This window comes from Anolis carolinensis, unplaced genomic scaffold, assembly GCF_035594765.1.
Source record: "Anolis carolinensis isolate JA03-04 unplaced genomic scaffold, rAnoCar3.1.pri scaffold_20, whole genome shotgun sequence".
NCBI classification, from domain to species: Eukaryota; Metazoa; Chordata; class Lepidosauria; order Squamata; family Dactyloidae; genus Anolis; species Anolis carolinensis.
Genome location: NW_026943830.1, coordinates 1,619,454 through 1,643,177, shown reverse-complemented (window position 1 = coordinate 1,643,177; position 23,724 = coordinate 1,619,454). Strand labels below are relative to the sequence as shown.

The 23,724-nt window shown below is 39.9% G+C and overlaps 1 protein-coding gene across 4 annotated transcripts in view; it reads right to left on the bottom strand.

The window, feature by feature from the left end:
- slc4a8 (solute carrier family 4 member 8) overlaps positions 1-15,153 on the bottom strand; it is a 129,098-nt gene extending 113,945 nt beyond the window's left edge. For 2 of the 4 annotated variants that reach the window (XM_062966433.1, XM_062966434.1), the window contains exon 1: positions 14,866-15,152. In XM_062966433.1, coding sequence (XP_062822503.1) covers positions 14,866-14,910 — 45 coding nt within the window. In that variant the 5' untranslated portion in view covers positions 14,911-15,152. Of the gene's footprint in view, positions 1-14,865 lie in introns of all 4 variants that reach the window. The other 2 variants (XM_062966430.1, XM_062966432.1) reach the window with 2 other exon arrangements.
- Positions 15,154-23,724: the final 8,571 nt, after the last annotated feature.

Below are 23,724 nucleotides of genomic sequence, written 5' to 3'. Positions count from 1 at the left end.
TTGTACCTTATTTACAACTTAAACTTTTGTTCATTCAAGCAATCTGTATATTTTAATTCTTACATTGTATGTCTTACAAACAGGAATGTGTGATATTATTTCAGAAGGGCACAGCTAGGCATTTTTTTTAATTTGACATATTCTCATTCTCCTGTTTTTAACTCTGCTGCTTTGGTCAGACCTCTTGCATTAAATGTTCCTCAGAACAAATGTAACTCTCTCAATCCTGATTTGTTTAAAAGTAGTGTTGTAGACTAAATCAGACAATCCAAAGTACGTACCGTATATACTCAAGTATAAGCCGGGTTTTCAGCCCTTTTTAAGGGCTGAAAAGCCCCCCTCAGCTTATACTCAAGTGAGGGTCCTGGTCAGCTTATATTTGGGTTGGCTTATACTCAAGTATATACGGTAATCAGAGTTGGACAGTCTTATCTTAAATTACAGTTTTATGTAAATATTCAAAAATATTTAACCTACTCATGCCTCACTTAATGTAATTTTATTGGCATCTATTTTTATTTTTGAAATTTACCAATAAGTGTTGCATTTCCCACTCTCATTTTATACTCGAGTCAATAAGTTTTCCCAGTTTTTTTGTGGTCAAATTAGGTGCCTCAGCTTATATTTGGGTCGGCTTATACTCTATATAGGTATTAATAAATCAGGCTTGATTTGATTTTCATATTGCTACAACGTCAGGGCAGGGGAAGGACTGGCTCGAAGGAAACAATTGGGAAAGATTCTTCTTTTTTGCACTGTTGAACTGTGGCCTACTTAGGCCCCATCCACATTGCCATATAATCCAGTTTCTGAATCCAGATTATCTGCTTTGAACTGTATTATATAGCAGTGTAGATCCAATCTTAGTTGTTTTTACTTTGGGATAATTTCAACTTGTACTTTCATACAATTGAGTCCTGGCAAATGTGTTGCTGTTGTCCATGTTCCTTTCGTTCCATAGTTCCAACTCAACAAAGGCAAAAAAAAACAAAAACTTTCCCAGTTTTTCAAGGCAGTTGGAATCCCAGAGAGTAGTGGTTCTCAACCTGTGCGTCCCCAGGTGTTTTGGCCTCCAACTCCCAGAAATCCCAGCTAGTTTACCAGCTGTTAGGATTTCTGGGAGTTGAAGGCCAAAACAGCTGGAGATCCACAGGTTGAGAACCACTGCCATAGACTATTATTGCTGCGTGTATGCAGATTTTCATAAAAGTCAAACACCCTAACAAGAATTCCTTGGTGGCTTTGTGGAAATTGAAAATGCATCAGTTGCCTATATTATGTCAGAGAGGTAGAAGGAAGAATCCAGCTGACTTTGAATACCTGCCAAGTACTTAAAAGCCCAATTGGCTCAGAATTCTTCCCCCGCAAAAACAAATGAACTGAGAGCAAAAGCTATCCATCCTCACTAAAGACAGTATTCACAATGAGTTGATCTACTACAGTACGATGTGCTACCATACATCTTTTCTACCACTAGATTAGCGCTAGGGAAGATATAGGAAAAAGAATTCTGGGATAATAAAACAGTAATGTATATCCATCCTGAGATATTTGCTTCCTCTTCCGAAACATAATGAAAAATAGATGCTACCCAATTCTCCCAGTTGGGAAGAAGGTATGTTTATATGGCAAAGAAGAAGTCCAAAAAAAAGAAAACCCTCTCTTTTCTTCACATTGAGACTTGTTTCATTTGATATAGTTCTCTCCCTTGTCCTGGCTATCAGGCCCTGGTATTTTCTGTGAACCTATGAATTTATCAGGAATCGAATTCTTACTAAAGCATCCATTATTCCTTCCAACAAAAAGCTGAAGTTATGAGGGCTATTCGGCAAAGGCTATTGTTCCAAGAAATCGTGGCTCCACTGTCTATTGAAAAAAGCAGAAGTTTTTATAAACAGTATGTCCTACATTCATTCCCCACCACAGCAAAAGGATCTCAAGAAGCAATACCACAATAATTTTTATCCCAAGATCTTGGATAATAGATAACTGATTTTAAAAACTCTAAAATCAGAACAGTAAATAAAAAACAACACTCTGAAAACAGAGGAATTACAGACATGAATCAATCAGGGGCAGCTAACAACTCCCAACAAAGGATTCCCCCAGGCAGGAATGAAGCTTGCAAGGCCATTAGTACTAATCAAGGTGATTAATTACACATCACACTGGCCTCCAACAGACAAGACCTTTCCCACACCCTGAATCTTCCACAGATATATAAACTTCCTGTACTTAGTTTTCCAATATATCTCACAACCTCTGAGGACGCCTGCCATAGATGTGGGCAAAACATCAAAAGAGAATGCTTCTGGAACATGGCCATGCAGCCCAGAAAATGCACAAAACCCTGCACTGAAGTGGATTATATGGCAGTGTAAATTCATATAATCATGTTGAATGCAGTCAGACTACATTCTGAAATTGCATTATTTGACAGTGTAGATCCAGCCTATGATTTTGTTCTATAAGCACCTATAAAAAGTAATATAATAATAATAATAATAATAATAATAATAATAATAATAATAATAATAATAACAACAACAACAACAACTTTATTTCTAGAGCACCCTCTCTCCCTGAAGGGACTCCGGGCAGTTTAGACACAAAACAAAAAGGCAAACATTCAGTGCCTCAAATGAATACAAACACATCAAAACAATACAGGATAATGCACGAACAACAGTAAACTTACAACAAAAAATTAAGCATTGAGATGAAAATAATCAAAAACAATCCAATAAGACATATTAAACTAAAACATGAGTAAACCATGAGTTATACGTATCGTATAAACATAAAAATATTGACTTAAAAATATAATAGAGGCAAACATATTCATAGGATTATAAACTAAAGAAAACAAAAACAAAAAAAAGAACAGGAAGAAAGAGAAATTTGGGAAGAGGACAGAAGAAATATACTCAATTAAAACGTATGAATCAATTACTGTGGGGAAATATATGAAATCTTGAAACACCTCTTACACAGAGGGACTGGATTATACAAATGGCTGGTGGCAAAGCTCTAGAAGGAGTATTAAGAGAAGTTAAAGCAGAAAGTTAAGCGGGGCAGAATGAAGTCCTCTAAAAGTTCAAAATGTAGAAGGGAGGGAAATTTAGAGTAATACAAAAGGAAAGAAAAAGTGTCTACATAAAATGTAAGTACCATTAGGGAGTAAACGTAGTGAATGTAGTACAGTAGAGTCTCACTTATCCAACATTCGCTTATCCAACGTTCTGGATTATCCAACTCATTTTTTGTAGTCAATGTTTTCAATACATCGTGATATTTTGGTGCTAAATTCGTAAATACAGTAATTACTACTTAGCATTACTGCATATTGAACTACTTTTTCTGTCAAATTTGTTGTATAACATGATGTTTTGGTGCTTAATTTGTAAAATCATAGCCTAATTTGATGTTTAATAGGCTTTTCCTTAATCCTTCCTTATTATCCAACATATTTGCTTATCCAACATTCTGCTGGCCCGTTTATGTTGGATAAGTGAGACTCTACTGTATTATTATCACAAAGTTAAGGTGAAATTTGCCCCAAGAGAAGACTGCTACGTAATACCATCATGAGAAACACAGCCACCAACCTTTTTCAGTTGAGCTGCAGATATTTCAGTGATGCTATTTCAGTCCCAGAACCTGTGTGATTTTGGGAAATGTGAGAAGACAACTGAGATCTACATGATCGACAAGTGGGATGGATTTCTGATATGTGTTTCCTTATACGACTTCTTTCTCTCTTCTTGTTTACCGTTTGGCTCCTGCTCTGAAAATGAATCAATGTTTACAACTAAAGCTGGTAGATCTGAGCATATTCAGTTTCTTTCCTTCTCGTAAGTATAGTAGCTTTGTGCTGAAGCATCAGAGACTCAGGTGGCAATTGTGGCTCAGCATGACCTTGAATTCCTGGAAAGGTCATTTTCCAACGACTATTGTTCACTCCCTACCAGGACTTCCATTTAGTCCTGGTAAAACAGATGCACTTTCTTGCCTATAAAATGTCCCAGCACCATTGTAGGCACAGTGGTAGTAATTTGTCTGCATATTTACTGTAATTAAAGAAGGGACTCTCTTGCTTTCTCGTCATTTTAAAAGAGGGTTTTCAGCAATCTAACATATAAAACAGAAGTCTACATTATGAAGCCATAATATTCACAAGTGGGGTAATCGTTTCAAAGTTATTAACAGCAGTAAAAATACAGAATAATTGGAGTGTATGGTTGAGCCTGTGAAGACCTTTGGGATTTTAAGATGACCTTGGAAAAATCTCTTGCAGCACTGGCAGCTTTTAACTTCATGCTAATGCACATTAACCACAATTCAGACATGTTACAATTTGAGGAGGAGGAATAACAACAACAACAGCAACAACAACAACAACAGAGACAGATGTGCTTAGCCAACAGGGAAAACAACTGCCCAGGTTTCCAATTAATCTCAATTTTGCCATTTTGTTGGACTTGGCAGGAAACAAGGGCATTCTTTATCAAGTCACGACTATAGCAATTTTGATAGGGGACTGGCAATAGATGGAACAGAGAGAGAAAATCTTATAGTAAAATACATGTATTCATGGTCAATATTTATATCCTGTTTCTTCTTTTTTAAAGGTGGAATTAAAATCATTTTAGTAAATATGAACACATGGATGGTTCTTTGGGAATAACTGTTTTGAGATTGTCTAGAAGTAAAATTCATGCTCTGATGGAATTAATTAATACATTTTAAGAGGCCTGAGATTAAAATTGTTGTTTTTGTGAAACAGTGGGTAGTTTAAGATTTGAACAACCTCTGTTGTGTACATAATGTGTGGTCTTAAGCAATTCACTTGCACTTTCAATTTCATAGTATGGGCACTGCCAAATAGTTTTGTCTCTGTATTTCAACCTTTATTTCTGTCTTGAACTCAGCTTGCAGTCTATTGAGAGATTACTGTCTTCATCTAGCACAGCATTATATTGCCAACCATTGGGAAGCCAATGCTCTAGAACAATGGTCGGGCTTACATGATCCCCACATGTTGCTGAACTGCTTTCTGCAGCTCTATCCAAGACCAACAATACAATTCAAATATTTGTGCTTGCCGTCAACGGTCCTAACCTGGGGATGGAGATGCATCAACCAGTACTGAATGGGGTTACACTCCCCCTGAAAGACTGTATTTGCAGCTGGATCTGTCTCCCCAAATGTCAGCCCAAGTTGATGCAACAGTCAGCAGTGCTTACTACCAGCTTCGGCTGATACGCCAGCTGTGCCCCTTCCTCGATTTGGAGGACATGAAGATGGTAGTGCATGCACTGGTAACTTCAAGGTTGGACTTCTGCAATGCACTTTGTACTGGACTACCTCTTTACCAAGTTTAGAAAGTTGAATTGTTTCAAAACACCGAAACCTGATTGCTTACAGGAACACCCAGGAGTGAGTTTATTACACCTGTACTAAAGTAACTCCACTGGTTGCCAATTAGTTTCCTCTAAAACCCTACATGGTTTGGATACAGGTTATTTACAAGAATGCCTTCTTCAGCACAATCTGCCCCTTACTCCAACCAGTCAGAACCCGACCAGCGATCATCACCCAGAGGAACTTTTCATTGGCTGCCCCAAGACTGTGGAATGACCTGCCAAAAGAGCTCCAACAGCTAATTGAGCTATTGAGATTCAACACTCAAATGAAGTCCCATGTCTTCCAGCAGGCCTACCCAGTCAGCTTTGAATACTGAGTTTTGAATTTACATTCTATTGCTACTACAGTAAAGTCTCACTTATCCAATGTTCTGGATTATCCAACGCATTTTTGTAGTCAATGTTTTCAATACATCGTGATATTTTGGTGCTAAATTCGTAAATACAGTAATTACTACATAGCATTACTGCGTATTGAACTACTTTTTCTGTCAAATCTGTTGTATAACACAATGTTTTGGTGCTTCATTTGTAAAATCATAAAACTAATTTGATGTTTAATAGGCTTTTCCTTAATCCCTCCTTATCATCCAACATATTTGCTTATCCAACATTCTGCCGGCCAGTTTATGTTGGATAAGTGAGACTCTACTGTATATGATGATTTTTGTACCCTGTGTTTGGTGTATGCTTTTGATAACAGTATGTAATGTGTTTTGATGCATGTATTTTATTATATGTGTTTTATGTTCATGTTTTCACTTTGTTGTTCCTTGTCTTAAGCCACTAGACGAAGCGGGTAACAAATATAATATATTATAATGGTGATGATTATATATCCCCACTGCACAATATTTATTAATCAATGCCTCCCTGTTTAGTAAGACAAGTCAAAAACCTAGTTTATGTTAAAGAAAAATTGAAAATTTTGGTAATGAATATCCTGAACTCTCAGGAGGGAAGACATTAGTTTGTCCAGAAGCCCAAGGGTTTAATGCAGATTAACAAAATACATTCATAGACCATTTAATTATATTTTAAATTAAATAAACAGAATGTCATTTGAGTCGAATCCTTTACAATAGGGGGAAGAAAAATAACAGCAACATTATGTATTACCAAAAATAAAGTAATTCCACTAAATCTAGAGGGCCATATGATTCCCACCCCTGCTCCAGTGATGTTACTAGCTGAACATGTGGGACACAGCATTCATTTCTTGTTTGTTCCTGACATCTGATTGACAGACAGACACACACGTATATATACACATGCACAATTCTGGGCACGGAAGGTCTATCTAAACATTAAGTCAAAAAAGCAGCACTTCCATTGTTAGTGCTGGAATGAAGCACATAGAAAGATTTGTGGATGTGTAACCAGGGCAAGCTGTGAGGGAAAGAGGTGTGATGCACTGCATATATAAATCCACTTTAGGGAAATATCTTGTATTCCCATCTTTCTTAACCTCTTTTCTGCCTCTAAAATGAGAAAATCTGGACTGGTTGTAAAAAAAAATCAGATAAAAACCGCAATTTGAACAGTTCATTATATAAAACTTTAAAAACCATAGCTTAGTGGCGAACTTTACACTGCATGTGGAAAATTCCACATTAAATTGTCCAGATTGTTCAGACAGAAGTAAAATGTGCTTCTGCCGGAAACCCTGGACAGGGCCTTGCATGAGCACTGAAGTCAATAGATTAATATTCTGATCTGATCTAAGGCAGCTTCCTCCTTACCTAATTTAACAGAAACAAATGGTGCCCTAAGCACATTTTAAAAACAAGTCATCATTTCTTGGATAGTAGGGGTAACGTGTCATGACCTTGACCTAATACACATTTTTTTGTTGAAACTTCTATTGGAGTCTTTAGCCTGTTCATTGTACAGTAGAGTCTCACTTATCCAAGCTAAACGGGCCGGCAGAAGCTTGGATAAGCGAAAATCTTGGATAATAAGGAGAGATTAAGGAAAAGCCTATTAAACATCAAATTAGGTTATGATTTTACAAATTAAACACCAAAACATCATGTTATACAACAAATTTGACAGAAAAAGTAGTTCAATACACAGTAATGTTATGTTGTAATTACTGTATTTATGAATTTAGCACCAAAATATCACGATATATTGAAAACATTGACTACAAAAATGGCTTGGATAATCCAGAGGCTTGGATAAGCGAGGCTTGGATTAGTGAGACTCTACTGTACTATATATGAATCATGCTGTTCAGTTTGTTTGTTTTTGTTCATGTCAGGAGCAACTTGAGAAACTGCAAGTCGTTTCTCGTGTGAAAGAATTGTCCACCTGCAAGGACATTGCCCAGGGGACACCCGAATGTTTTGATGTTTTACCATCCTTTGGGAGGCTTCTCTCATTTCCCTGCATGGGGAGCTGAAGCTGACAGAGGGAGCTCATTTGCACTCTCCCCAGATTCGAACCACCGATCTGTCGGTCATCAGTCCTACCGGGCACAAGGGTTTAACCCATTGCGCCACTGGGGGCTCCTACGCTGTTCAGTAGTAATACTACTACTACTACTACTACTACTACTACTAATAATAATAATAATAATAATACACTTTATTAATACTCTGCCACCCTCTCCCCAAAGGGCTCGGGGCAGCTCACAAAAGCACTCCAAAGTGCTGCATATAAACAATAGCATTAAAACAATAACAACATAAAATGATAACAACAACCACAACGAACGTACATAATATCACATAATAATAAAATATCTATAAAACACAGAAGTACCTGCGGATAAAACTGGCTGTCATCAATTAACGAACTAAAGTGTGAAGTTAATAATCAGCCCTCACATGCACCCATTTCAGTCTACTCAGGGTCAAAGGCCTGTTTTAAAAGTCACGTTTTTAGGCTAGATCTAAAGGTTTGGAGAGTGGGGACTATAAAATAGAGGAGCAAAAAGCTTTGTCTTCATATGATGAACTACCGTATATACTCAAGTATAAGCCGACCCAAATATAAGCCGAGGTACCTAATTTTACCATTAAAAAACTGGGAAAACATTGACTCCAGTATAAGCTGAGATGCCAATAAAATTACATTAATTGAGGCATCAGTAGTTTAAATGTTTTTGAATCTTTACATCAAACTGTAATTTAAGATATGACTTTTCAACTCTGATTAAATCATTACAGTGTTCCCTCACTACTTTGCGGTTCACTTTTCGCAGATTCGCTGTTTTGCAGTTTTTCAATAAGCTCTAAAAGACCATTATAAATAAGAAAAAACTACAATTTACAGCCTAAGGAAGGGAGGAAGGAGAAGCCGAAGGGAGAGAAAAGAAGCCCAAGCGGCAATGGTAGGAGAAGGAAGCGATTTATCAACACATGATTGGTTAATAAAATAGTGTATAACTACTAAAAGAATGCATAAATATTAAAATAAATATAGTGTCCCTACTTTGCGGATTTTCACTTATTGCGGGTGGTCCTGGAACCTAACCCCAGCAATAAGTGAAGGAACACTATTTTCATCTTTTTCAATGTGAATGTGCTTATGTATCCTTTTAATAATAATAGAGTGAAATAATAAATGTAATAATAATAATAATAAATGCAGTAAAATAATAAATGTAATAATAAATAGAGTAAAATAATAAATGTGTTAATAATATAAAAGTAGAGCAAAATAAATGTAAAAGTAACAATAATAGAGTAAAATAATAAATGTAATAATACCAAAATAATAAATATACCCATATATATTTGAGTATAAGCCGACCTGAATATAAGCCCACCAGGACCCTTACCCGAGTATAAGCCGAGGAGGTTGTTTTTCAGTCCTAAAAAAGGGCTGAAAAACTAGGCATATACTCGAATATATACAGTAATTTTAAACCTAAAGACGTTTGAGATTTGTTTATAAACAGTAACTTTTGTCCACAAGCCTAAACAGTATGAAACTAACCCTTCTTTATGAGAAAACAATAATGTTGAGGCAGCATTTTGTCATTTATAGATCACCCTTATAATTTATTCATGTCCCACTAACTAATCTCGTTAAGAGAACAGAATTTCAGCCAAAATATGCATTAAGTAGCTTGAAACATCTCTTTCTGTCTCTCCTTCTCATTCAGAGAGATATATGACACATCACACACGTAGTACATGAAATTCAAAGGGAGCCATTCCTACATATATAGCAGGGACGGAGAGAATGGTAAGCAAATTTAAAAGACAAATGTATCTTCCCCAGGTGACATTAAAATGGAACAAGACTGAACTCGAATTGTAAACCCCCCTTGCTGCATGGCCATCAGTCTGTTTAAACACCTAATATATACATTGATAACAACTTTTTTTTTTTACTTTTGTGCAATGTTTTAGTAGTATATGAATGAGCTAAGAAACGTCAGAAGCCCCCAGTTCAAAAATTACCTTGGGCTCACTGGATTTGCTAAGGAAGCTACTAGTGATTTGCTGTGAGTTTTCCAGGCTGTATTTCAATGTTCCAGAAGCATTCTCTCCTGATGTTTCACCCACATCTATGGCAGGCATCCTCAGAGTTTGTGAGGTCTGTTGAAGGCAAGTGGGGTTTATATATCTGTGGAAGTTCCAGGGTGGGGAAAAGAACTCTTGCCTGCTAGACACAAGTGTGAATGTTGCAATTAATCACCTTGATTAGCACTGAATGGCCTTTCAGATTCAAAGCCTGGCTGCTTCCTGCCTGAGGGAATCCATCATTGGGAGGTGTTAGCTGGCCCTGATTGTTTCATGCCTGGAAATCCTTTTTTTCTTTTGGTTGTTCTTTATTTACTATCCTAATTTTTTAAATGCTGGTAGCCATATTTTGTTCATTTTCATGGTTTCCTCCTTTCTGTTGAAATTGTCCACATGTGTCTGCCATGGCACAGCTTAGTGTCAGCCAACACAAACACACATTGAAAAGTGAGGAAAGAATACTGGCCTCCATGTCCTAAATACCTCCCAAAAGGACTAGATCCCATCTGATTTTAAAAGCTAAGCAAGGTCAGGTTTGGTTAGTACTTGGAGGAGAGAACATCAACAAATGCCTATCTATATCTCAGAGGAAGGAACTAGAAGAACCATCTTTGACTATTCCTTGTCTAAACAAGTCCTGTGAGATTACCATAAGTCAGCAGACGTCTTGGAGGCACAGAGACACACAAACACCTGGTGAAGATATTGGGAAGAATACTGAGATAAAATTTATGATCTGTTTATAGATATCATTATTATTATTACTAGCTTGTCATAATAGTTGTAGCAGAACAAAAAAGTGGGCACAAGTTGAAAATGAATATAGCACAAATATAGTGTGTTGGTATTAGACTAGAATATCAAAGCAATCTTGTCTCTGCATACTAAGAGCAACTTCAATGTGGTATACCTCATACATTCTTGACTTTTAAGTCTTCCACTGAATACAAATTCCAGCCATGGGTTTTTTCCACTGCATGGCCACCAGCTGCACATCTGCTACACCATTTCACTCAAAGGTCACTGCTTTGTAGAACCAAAAACTCTGAAAAGGCCAATTGAAGGCAGACACCTGTATGTTCAACACAGAGGCATCCTAACAGAGGCATCATATAAGTGTGCTACAAATTGCAAATGCCTTTTTCTTCTTTGAGATCTAGCATGGTATAGTGGTTTATTGTTGGATTATGACGCTATAGAGATCAGGGTTCGAATCCCCCCTCAGCTATGAATACCCAGTGGGTGACCTTGGGAAAATCAGGTTTAGATTTGCCCAAGGTCTCCCAGTGGGTATTCAATAAACTCTCGGGTTTAGAGGCAGGCAAAGGCAATCCCATCCTGAACAAACCTTGTCAAGAAAACCCCAGGATGGGTCCTCTTACAGTGTCCAAAAAAAAAACCAGAAATGATCTGACGGCACACGATACACAACTTTCTCTTTCCTTCTATCGAAACACATAAAATAACAAACAAGGAGAGGTGGTCAATCTGAATGAAACCGTTCTGTGCAACAAAAGGAAAAGTTTATTTACAGATTTCAACTACTTAGAGGACTCCTCCCCCCCCCCAAACCAAGAAAAATCTGATTGGAAATATAAACAATATGTTGTCTTTTTTTCTCCCCACTTTCCCCATATCTCTAGAACCACTATATCTATGTGTTGTTGAAGGCTTTCATGGTCAGAACCACAGGATTGCTTTGAGTTTTCCGAGCTGTATGTCCATGTTCCAGAAGTATTCTTTCCTGACGTTTCGCCCACATCAATAGCAGCCATCCTCAGAGGTTGTGAGGTCTGTTGGAAACTAAGCAAGTGGGGTTTATATATCTGTGGAAGCAGCCAGGCTTTGAAGCTGCAAGGCCATTCGGTGCTAATCAAAGTAATCCATTACAAAGTAATCCAGACAGACAAGAGCTCTTTCTCCCAACTTGGACATTCCACAGATATATAAACCTCACTTGTCTAGTTTCCAACAGATCTCACAACCTCTTAGGATGTCTGCCATAGATGTGGGCGAAACGTCAGGAGAGAATGCTTCTGGAACATGGCCATACAGCCTGGAAAACTCACAGCAACCCACTACAGTAGAGTCTCACTTATCCAAGCCTCGCTTATCCAAGCCTCTGGATTATCCAAGCCATTTTTTGTAGTCAATGTTTTCAATATATCATGATATTTTGGTGCTAAATTCATAAATACAGTAATTACAACATAACACTACTGTGTATTGAACTACTTTTTCTGTCAAATTTGTTGTATAACATGATGTTTTGGTGTTTAATTTGTAAAATCATAACCTAATTTGATGTTTAATAGGCTTTTCCTCTATCCCTCCTTATTATCCAAGATATTCGCTTATCCAAGCTTCTGCCGGCCCGTTTAGCTTGGATAAGTGAGACTCTTCTGTATATATATGCTTCCCATAGTCAGGCTCCTAACTATAACGCTTAGTTATAGGTGGCTGCCAGAGGCTGAAATAAAAGCAGAGAGAAGCCAAACCAGAGTGAGATCATGAGAAGATGACGCCAACAGCCCGGATCCCTGGAATACTCTGGGATTTGAGGTATGGATAACTAGGAAAGGATGCTGCAGATCCTCGCTCATTTCTGGACCTGCCAGAGCCAGGCCCAGCTCAAACAAGCCTCCCTGCCTTATATATATATATATATATATATATATATATATATATATATATATATATATACACACACATACACACACACTTGGGAAGATTGCTTAGCATGCAATAACAGTCTCCCTTTCCCATGACTGCAAGACCAGATCCGGAGGCTCTGCCGTCCATTCTCCTGGAGGAAAGAGGGGCCTGGCTCCCTCCTGCCCACACAACCAATGGGGCTCTTTCACACCACACAGATATATAGCATCCTTAAGAGCATCCTGGGGTGGGACAATCCAAAAAGGGATATGGAGGATTCTCACCCAGGCCCCTGGAGCCCCCAGTGGTGTAATGGGTTTAACCCTTGTGCCGGTAGGACTATTTATTTATTTCCAGCATTTATACCCCGCCCTTCTCACTCGAGGGGACTCAGGGTAACTTACAACAATTGGCAGATTTAATGCCTAAAATACAATTATAAATCAGAATACTACATACAATCAGTTAAAACTGTTAAAATGCATTATAAAACTTAAAAACATATGTAATTAGTTCAATTCATCCCAAAATCTCATGCTTCAGCCTTACATTGGACCATGTCGACTTTAACGTTTACTCATTAAAAGCTTGAGCACACAACCATGTATTTACAGCTTTTCTGAAGCCCAGAAGGGTTGGGGCTTGTCGGATATTTCTAGGGAGGGTGTTCCACACTACTGACCGATAGGTCGGTGGTCCGAATCCGGGGAGAGCGGATGAGCTCCCTCTGTCAGCTCCAGCTCCCCATGTGGGGACATGAGAGAAGCCTCCCACAGGATGGTAAAACATCTGGGCATCCGCTGGGCAACTTCCTTGCAAACGGCCAATTCTCTCACACCAGAAGCGACTTGCAGTTTCTCAAGTCGCTCCTGACATGGAAACAAAACAAACCAGACACTTTATATACTGCTACAGAATCCTGATTATCCAAGCAGATAATCCACACTGTCTGATCTTTGTTACTGATCTTTGTTTTAGTCTATGTTGTTCAGGCTCGTCCCCATGTGAGCCGCCCCGAGTCCCTTCGGGAAGATGGAGGCAGGATACAAAAATAAAGTTATTACAGTAGAGTCTCACTTATCCAACATAAACGGGCCGGCAGAACATTGGATAAGCGAATATGTTGGATAATAAGGAGGGTTAAGGAAAAGCCTATTAAACATCAAATTAGGTTATGATTTTACAAATTAAGCACCAAAACATCATGCTATACAACAAATTTGAAATAGTTCATTACACATTGATGCTATGTAGTAATTACTGTATTTACGAATTTAGCACCGAAATATCACAATGCATTGAAAACACTGACTACAAAAATGCGTTGGATAATCCAGAATGTTGGATAAGCGAGTGTTGGATAAGTGAGACTCTACTGTATTTACGAATTTAGCACCAAAATATCACAATGCATTGAAAACATTGACTACAAAAATGCGTTGGATAATCCAGAATGTTGGATAAGTTGCTGGCCCTCGTGGCAGAATGTAAGCCGCTCTGAGTCCCCTCGGGGAGAAGGGCGGGGTATAAATGCATGTAATAAATAAATAAATAAATAAATAAGTGAGACTCTACTGTATTATTATTATTGTCGAAGGCTTTCATGGCCGGAATCACAGGGTTGTTGTGTGTTTTCCGGGCTGTCTGGCCATGTTGAAGAAGCATTCTCTCCTGACGTTTCGCCCACATCTATGGCAGGCATCCTCAGAGGTTGTGAGTGTTCAACCTCTGACGACGCCTGCCATAGATGTGGGCGAAATATCAGGAGATAATGCTTCTGGAACATGGCCTGGAAAAGACACAACAACCCTATTATTATTATTATTATCCCCAAAAGTTGAGTTATATGCTGCCTATAACCTGGGCTGCATCAACACCACAGGGTTAGCACAGGTTGGCTTGGCACCACTTTAAACAGCCGCCGCTCAACATGTATGGAATCCTTTGATTTGTAGTTTGGTCGTGCCAAGACCTAGTGAAACTGCAACTCCAAGGACTGCAAAGCCTTGAGCCAAGGCAGTTCAAGCTGCATGCATTCCACATGCACAGAAGGGGGTGGGAAGGCCCTTAGGATGCAAAACCATCCCTAGTGTCCACTCTGCAGAGAGTCAGGGCTGCATCCTCCCCTAGCATCCCCTCCTTCCCTTCCTCCCTGGACTGGCCATTGCCTCTCTGCCGCAGTCTTGCAGGAGAGAAGCCCTCGTCTCCAGCAAGGATGAGCTCAGAAGGTGACACTGCGGCAGGGCTTTCCCGGCAAATCTCCTTGGCGCGTCCCTTCCTCTTCCTCCTTCTCATCCCTTCCTCACCTGGTAGCGGAGGAGGCAGTTGGGCTCGTTGCTGTCGGCAGGCATGGCGGGCGGGCTGGCAGGCAGGTGGGCGAGAGGCGCCTCCCCACCGCTCTGGTCTCCTTCCTTTGCCTAGATGAGCCCCCCGCCAGAAGCGCCTCCGCAGCCGACACCCGCCGGCCTCAGCACCATCTCGCCTCCGGTCTCCTCTTTTTTCCCCTTCCTCTCTCCCCCACCGGCTGCCAGCCAATCCCGGGCCAGATATTTTAGCCACAAGGAAAGCCAAAATGGGGAAAAAGGGGTGGGTTCAGTGGAAGGTAGGAAAGGAAGGTGGGGAGGAAAAAAAAGAAAGAAGGGAAGCAAAGGGGGAGGAGGCCCCGCTGGCAAGGGGGAGCAGCGCTGCAACAGGAGTCGCTATGCGGGACCCTGGCTGGGTCTACACTGCCCAATAATCCGGATTATCTGCTTTGAACTGGATTAGGTGAGTCTACACCGCCCTATAATCCAGTTCAAAGCAGATAATCTGGATTTTATATGGCAGACGGCATCTGGAATGAATGCAATTTATTGGATTGCTGTGAGTTTTCCGGGCTTTATGCCCATGTTCCGGAAGCATTCTCTCCTGATGTTTCGCCCACGTTGTAATGGATCACCTTGATTAGCATTGAATAGCCTCGGAGCCCCGGTGGTGAAGTGTGTTAAAACTCTGAGCTGCTGAACTTGCAGACCGAAAGGTCCCAGGTTCAAATCCCGGGAGCGGAGTGAGCGCCCGCTCTTAGCTCCAGCTTCTGCCAACCTAGCAGTTGAGTAGATGAATAGGTACCGCTCCGGCGGGAAGGTAACGGCGCTCCATGCAGTCATGCCGGCCACATGACCTTGGAGGTGTCTACGGACAACGCCGGCTCTTCGGCTTAGAAATGGAGATGAGCACCAATCCCCAGAGTCAGACATGACTGGACTTAACGTCAGGGGAAACCTTTACCTTGCAGCTTCAAAGCTTGGCTGCTTCCAGCCTGGGGGAGTCCTTCGTTGGGAGGCGATTAGCTGGCCCTGGTTGTTTCTCGTCTGGAATTCCCTTGGTTTTTGAGTGTCGTTCTTTATTTACTATCCTGATTTTAGATAGATCCCCGCCCCACACTGCCATAAAATCCAGTTTCAGAATGCAGATTAACCTCACTAAATTGGATTATATGGCAGTGTAGACTCATAATCTAGTACAATATGTTTCATATATACATTGTATGAGTTTGCAGTAACCATTATAATGCAATGTGCTGTCAAGGCTTTCATGGCCGAAATCACTGGGTTGCTGTGAGTTTTTTGAGCTGTATGCCCATGATTCAGAAGCATTCTCTCCTGATGTTTCGCCTATGTTGTAATGGATCACCTTGATTAGCACTGAATAGCCTTGCAGCTTCAAAGCTTGGCTGCTTCCAGCCTGGGGGAAATCCTTCGTTGGGAGGCGATTAGCTGGCCCTGGTTGTTTCTCGTCTGGAATTCCCTTGGTTTTTGAGTGTTGTTCTTTATTTACTATCCTGATTTTAGATAGATCCCCGTCTCACACTGCCATAAAATCCAGTTTCAGAATGCAGACTAACCTCACTGAATTGGATTATGTGGCAGTGTAGACTCATATACTCTAATACAATATGTTTCATACACCCTGTTTCCCCTAAAATAAGACATCCTCAGAAAATAAGACCTAGTAGAGGTTTTGCTGAATTGCTAACTATAAAGCCTCCCCCGAAAGTAAGACCTAGCGAAGATTTTGTTTGGAAGCATACCCGTCGAACAGAACACCAGAGCATGCAGGATCAGTAAATGTACGTACCATAGAGTGTTATACATGGAAATATTGGTAGTAACAAGAAATTCATGATAGGATTCACAGTTTGTCTGGTTATGCTGGTTTGTGATGACAACTACTGTACAGTATATATAAAATGTTCATTTTTTGTTCAATAATAAATGTGAATTCTTCTTCATGGAAAAATAAGACATCCCCTGAAAATAAGACCTAGTGCATCTTTGGGAGCAAAAATTAATATAAGACACTGTCTTTTTTTCGGGGAAACATAGTATGCATTGTATGAGTTTGCAGTAACCATTATAATGCAATGTGCTGTTGCTGTCTTTCATGGCCGGAATCACTTGGTTGCTATGAGTTTTCTGGACTGTATGGCCATATTCCAAAAGCTTTTTCTCCTTGCTTTAGTAGAAAATGCTTCTGGAACATGACCATACAGTCCAGAAAACTCACAGCAACCCATTACAACGCAGTTCAAACCAGATTATATGGCGGTGTAGATGACACAAGGGGAGGGGTCTTACTGTGCCTTCCTGCCCCCCAAAAAATTATGCGATGGATTTTGCTTATGTGATGTAATTGTAAATTTGAAAGCTTTGTTTCAGAGCAATTCCAGACAAAATGATAGAGTTAATTATACTCTATGGGAGTGTACCGCAATGCAGGCTTACCAGGCCTACTTCCTTCAAGGCCCAAGTAAGTAAGGGGCCTCATAAATTAACCAGCACAGGGCCGCATTTATCCTAAATCCGGCACTTGCCACAGTAAAGGGTTTCTGGACGCCATCCATTTACACAAATCCGTTAGCAACAACATGCAGTGTTTATAGTAGACCCTGCAGAGAATGCTTCAGCTGTCCTCCGCAAAAAGGAAAATCAGCCTGTTTGGCAAGCATTACAAATTATTAAATCAGATAATCCACATTATCTGTTTTGAACTGGATTATATGAGTCTACACTGACATATAACCTAGTTAAAATAAGATAATCTGGATTATTTTTTTGACAGTGTAGAAGGGGCCAAAGCAGAGCTAGTCCCTCAAAGCAAACCATGTGGTAGGTTCTGCTTAAGGTCACACAATTCTAAATTCCCATAAGATGTTGCCATGGCCATTAAAGTGGAATCCTAGTGCTGCAGCTGGGTAATGGACATGGTTTAAAAACTTCTCAGTGAAGAAAGCTGACATTTAAAATGTACTGTACTGGAAGAGAGATCAATGGATATGGTTGTTTATAAGTTAGTTTTAGTTTATTTTATGTTTTGTCTTGATTGTTGTTTATTTGTTCTTTTATTATACTTTGGAAACCACCCTGAGTCTCTTCGAGGAGAGTGGGCAAGTTATAAATAAAGTTGTTGTTATTATTATTATTATTGACACAAAGACATAGTATGACACAGCAAATGATTTTATATCACAAAATTACAAGTCAAACACTTCCCAAGTGTTTAGGATTTTGTGATGTATTTTTGGATGATGTGTGCAGATCCCAGTAAGGTGGCTTTTTGCAGTTGACAGATCATAATTTTGTCAATGTTTATTGTTTCCAAATGCCGGCTGAGATATTTTGGCACTTATTATTATTATTTTATTATGACACAGCAAACAAGATAGATATGCTGGATTTCATATCACAAAACCACAAGTCGAACACTTCCCAAGTGTCTAGGACTGTGTGATGTATTTTCAGATGATGCGTGCAGATCCCAGCAGGGTGGCCTTTTGCAGTTGGCAGATTGTGATTTTGTCAATGTCTATTGTTTCCAAATGCCGGCTGAGATCTTTTGGCACGGCACCCAATGTGCCAATGACCACCGGGACCACGTGCACTGGTTTCTGCCAGAGTCTTTGAAGTTCAATCTTGAGGTCCTGATAGCGGCTGAGTTTTTCCTGTTGTTTTTCGTCAATGCGACTGTCACCTGGGATGGCAACATCAATGATCCAAACCTTTTTCTTTTCCACAACTGTGATGTCTGGTGTGTTGTGTTCCAGAACTTTGTCAGTCTGGATTTGTTAGTCCCACAGTATCTTTGCGTGCTCATTTTCCAATATTTTTGCAGGTTTGTGATCCCACCAGTTCTTTACTGCTGGCAGGTGGTACTTGAGGCATAAGTTCCAATGAATCATTTGGACCACATAGTTGTGCTTCTGTTTGTAGTCTGTCTGTGCGATTTTCTTACAGCAGCGGAGGATATGATCAATGGTTTCGTCAGTTTCCTTGCACAGTCTGCATTTTGGGTCATCAGCTGATTTTTCGATCTTGGCCTTAATTGCATTTATTCTGATGGCTTGCTCCTGGGCTGCAAGGATCAGGTCTTCTGTCTCCTTCTTCAGGGTCCCATTCGTGAGCCATAGCCAGGTCTTCTCCTTATCAGCTTTTCCTTCAATTTTGTCAAGGAACTTTCCATGCAATGTTTTGTTGTTGTTGTTGTTGTTGTTGTTGTTGTTATTATTATTATTATTATTATTATTATTATTATTATTATTATTATTATTATTATACCAAGGAGGAAATAACTAAAGTGAGGCTATCGTATGTTAGCCAAATCATGATATGACATGGCTCATTAGAAAAATCAATAATGCTTGATAAAGTGGCAGGCAGAAAAAAAAGAGGACGACCACAGCACAAGTAGATAGACTCAGGGCACATTTACACTGCAGAATTAATGCAGTTTGAGACCCCTTTAACTGCCACAGCTCAATGCTATGGAGCCCCAGTGGTGCAATGGGTTAAACCCTTGTGCCGACAAGATTGCTGACTTGAAGGTTGGGCTGCTGACCTAAAGTTTGCCAGTTCGAATCCGGGGAGAGCACGGATGAGCTCCCTTTGTCAGCTCCAGCTCTCCATGTGGAGATATGAGAGAAGCCTCCCATAAGGATGGTAAAATATCAAAATATCCAGGTGTCCCCTGGGCAACATCCTTGCAGACGGAAACTGTATCTTGCAGTTTCTCAAGTCGCTCCTGACACACACAAAAATGCTATGGAATCCTGGGAGTTGTAGTTTAGTGAGGCACTAGTACTCTGGCAGAGAAGGCTAAATAAGGCATGAGAACCTAAATCAGGAGCACAAGCCTAAAATAGAATATTGGTTTTATGTTGCCAGATATTTAATAGAAATCACCAGAACTGGGGTGGAACCCACTCCCACCTTTCTTCCAATATAGGATCCAAGGCTTGTTATTTTGTGACAGTTTGGATGGTCCTCATAAAGATACTGTCCAAATGCAAAATATTGGAATCCCCCACTTTTTTAAAAGAGAAAATGGGGGCGGGAAGCTTGAACCTAGTACAGTAGAGTCTCACTTATCCAACATAAGCAGGCCGGCAGAACGTTGGATAAGCGTTGGATGTTGGATAATAAGGAGAGATTGAAAAGAAGCCTTTTAAACATCAAATTAGGTTATGATTTTATAAATTAAGCACCAAGACATCATGTTTAACAACAAATTTGACAGAAAAAGTAGTTCAATACGCAGTAATGCTATGTAGTAATTACTATATTTACAAATTTAGCACCAAAATATCATGATGTATTGAAAACATTGACTATAAAAATGCGTTGGATAATCCAGAATGTTGGATAAGCGAATGTTGGATAAGTGAGACTCTACTGTACCTGCAAATGCAAGGACCCCACCGAGAAATTGTCATTTTCATTATTTAGTTGATGTATGTTTCGCATGGGCCACAATCAAAATCCTGATTGATGTCCCCATGCTTGTTACTTCTTTCCTTTTTTTCCTTTTCTTTTTTTAAAAAAAGGACACATGAGATGTGAGTATGGATTTCCTGTACTTTGGCCCTCTAGATATTTTGAGCTGTGGGTGAGAAAGTACATAAGGTGCCAGAAATTTTCAGAAGCATAGAAATGTTACTTTATGAAAAACCAAAGCATTTGTACCTGTTGAAACCAAGGATGCATCTACACTGTTGAATTGATGTAATTCCATGGAAATTATAGTTTTGCATCATGTTTAGCCTTCTCTGTCAAATACTGCTGGTGCCTCAACAAACTACAACTCCCAGGATTCCACACAAAGCACTGAGCCATGGCAATTAAAGAGGTGTAAAACAACATTATTCTGGAGTGTAGATGAATCTTGAGTTATAATCAAGGATTTTTTAAAAAAAATATGGATGTGTGTGTGCACAGCCGCACACACAAATATATATTCACACAGCTTTAATACCACATATGCTTTTTAGTTTTAATTTTAGAATAAGCTGTGTTCTCATTTCAGCTAGAAATGTCACAAATGATGACAGGGTATGTCTACACTAAAATTGATTACTTTTACTCCACTTTAATGGAGTTTAATTCTATGGAATCCTGGAAATTGTAGTTTGGTGAGGCAACAACAGTCTGATCATTGTGCAGTAAATTTATTGAATTCATTTGCTGAAGATCTTGTAAAACTACCACTCTCAGGATTCCATAGCATTGAGCCATACCAGTTAAAGTGATGTCAAACTACACTAACACTAGATGAACCCATAGTCCTTAATACTAGATGAACCCATAGTCATAATCATAGTGCTACAAGAGCATCTATTAAATTAAACCTCAGCTCTTTCTGCTGGTTCAAATACATTTTTTTTGCACAACCTGAAGCCAAGAATATTTGTCTTTAGGATAGAAAGGCTCAAGAGTAGGCTGCATTTCATTATTGCTTACTAGTTTCAGCTGACTTAAATCGATGTAGTTGTCACTTTGGAGTAAGCATGTGTTTGACTAATGTTCATTTTAGGCATTGAGCAATGGCAGATGCAATCCCATCTGCACTACTTTATGTGTAATAAATGCCCCAGTATGACTAAAATCAGGCTTTCAATTAATAATCCTAACTCTTTAGTGTAGCAAGCAACATAAAGGGATAATTCCCACACACCAAAATGAGAAAACGTCACTGGATATAGGTGCTGAAGATATTACAGTCCTGATATTATAAGGCAGGGTCATGGAGGATGTAATTAAGCATGATACCTTCACTACCAACCAGAGATACACAAACTATGTCATCAAGCAAGCAAAAATATCTATCAGATTAGCAAATGATATAGAAACAATAGAGTTTCATTTATCCAATATAAACGGGCCGGCAGAACGTTGGATAAGTGAAAATGTTGCATAATAAGGAGCAATTAAGGAAAAGCCTATTAAACATCAATTTATGTTATGATTTTACAAATTAAGCATCAAAACATCATGTTTTACAACAAGTCTGCCACTGGTTTGGGATTGTGACTGCGCTTGTGTTGTTGTTGGGTGTGTTGGCCTGCTGTGCATTGCTGCCTAGAGAAACAGCTGTGGACCTGGATGGGAGACATACTGCGTTGGATAATACAGAACGTTGGATAAGCAAAGACTCTACGGTATATAGATATACATATACATTTTCAAGGCAGCACTCTTACCTTCACATTCTTCCTCCCCCTCACTATGAGTTGTTGCTCAAGCCATTTCTAACTTATGGCAACCCTTAAGCGACCCTGTCATAGCTTTTTCTTGGCACAGTTTGTTCAAAGGGGTTTGCCATCGATTCCTTTTGACGCTGAAAGAGTGTGATCTGCCAAGCTCAATCAGTGGGTTTCATAGCCTGAACTCCAAAGTCCAATGTTCAAATCATTCAGGCCCAAACCCTAAGATCAGGGAACCATCATAATAGGCGATCCCTTGTGGCTGAGTCCGATTGTCTTCCAAGGGTAGAGTCTTAGCGATGTCTCCGTAAGTGACTGTGGAGACCTATTCTGGATTGGCATGGTCTATCACAGTGGTGCATAAAGTCTACCATATTACTCGGGACTTTGATTTTACAAAAACTGTCCAGACCCTCCTGGAAAACCGCAGCTTCTATGTGGAGTTTCAGGGCAGGAAAAGAAGATGGAGGAGGCAAAAGAATGGTTTACCCCAACGCAGCGTTCTTGCCCCGACCTTATTTAACATCTTCACGAATGATCAGCCACAACCACCACTCACAAAGAGCTTTATATATGCTGATGACCTTAGCCTTACAACACAAGCAAAAGATTTTGAAACAGTTGAAAACCAGCTCACTAATGCCTTGAAAGATCTCTCCAGCTACTACAAAGAGAACCACCTGAAGCCTAACCCTTCCAAGACACAAGTGTGTGCTTTCCACCTACGTAACCGCGAAGCCAACAGGAAACTGAAAGTTACTTGGGAAGGTCAAGAGCTCGAACACTGTTTCCATCCTAAATACCTTGGTGTCACCTTAGACCGAACATTAACATACAGGAAACACTGCATGAACACCAAGCACAAAGTAGCTGCACGCAATAACATCCTGCGGAAACTGACTGGCAGCGCATGGGGTACAGACCCACAAGTAGTAAGAACATCAGTCCTGGCCTTGTCTTTCTCAACTGCAGAGTACGCCTGTCCTGTTTGGCACAAGTCTGCCCATGCGAAGCAGGTGGACATAGCACTGAATGAAACATGCAGAATAATCACAGGATGCCTTAAACTTAAACTCTGTAAGCTAGCTGGCATTGCCCCCCCGACGTGCGACGGGAAGTTGCTGCTAACTGTGAGAGAGAAAAGGTTGAACATTGTGAAAGCCATCCACTGCGTAACTATCACCCTCCTCCCACCAGACTCAAATCAAGGAAGGGCTTCATGAGAACCACCACTCCTCTTGATGTCCCCCCAGCAACAGCAAGGGCGTCCCTCTGGGCAGCTAAACCAGGCAATCCCCACTGAATGTCCCCCAAGAGGCAAACCGAGAATGGGCAACTTGGAAGTCCCTAAACAGACTGAGAAGCGGAGTGGGCAGATCAAAAGACAACCTGGCAAGATGGCACTACCTGGAGGAATCCTCCACCTTGTGTGACTGTGGAGCAGAACAAACAACTCCGCATATGTATGCTTGCCCACAATGCCCTGCCTCATGCACGGAGGAGGAGATGTTTAAAGCTACGGACAATGCGATTGCTGTTGCCCGCTTTTGGTCCAAAACTATTTAGCTGTTTGTGATTCCTTTATTTTATCACTTTTAAACTTATTTATTATGCAATGCTTTTGACATTAAATAAATAAATCAATAAATCA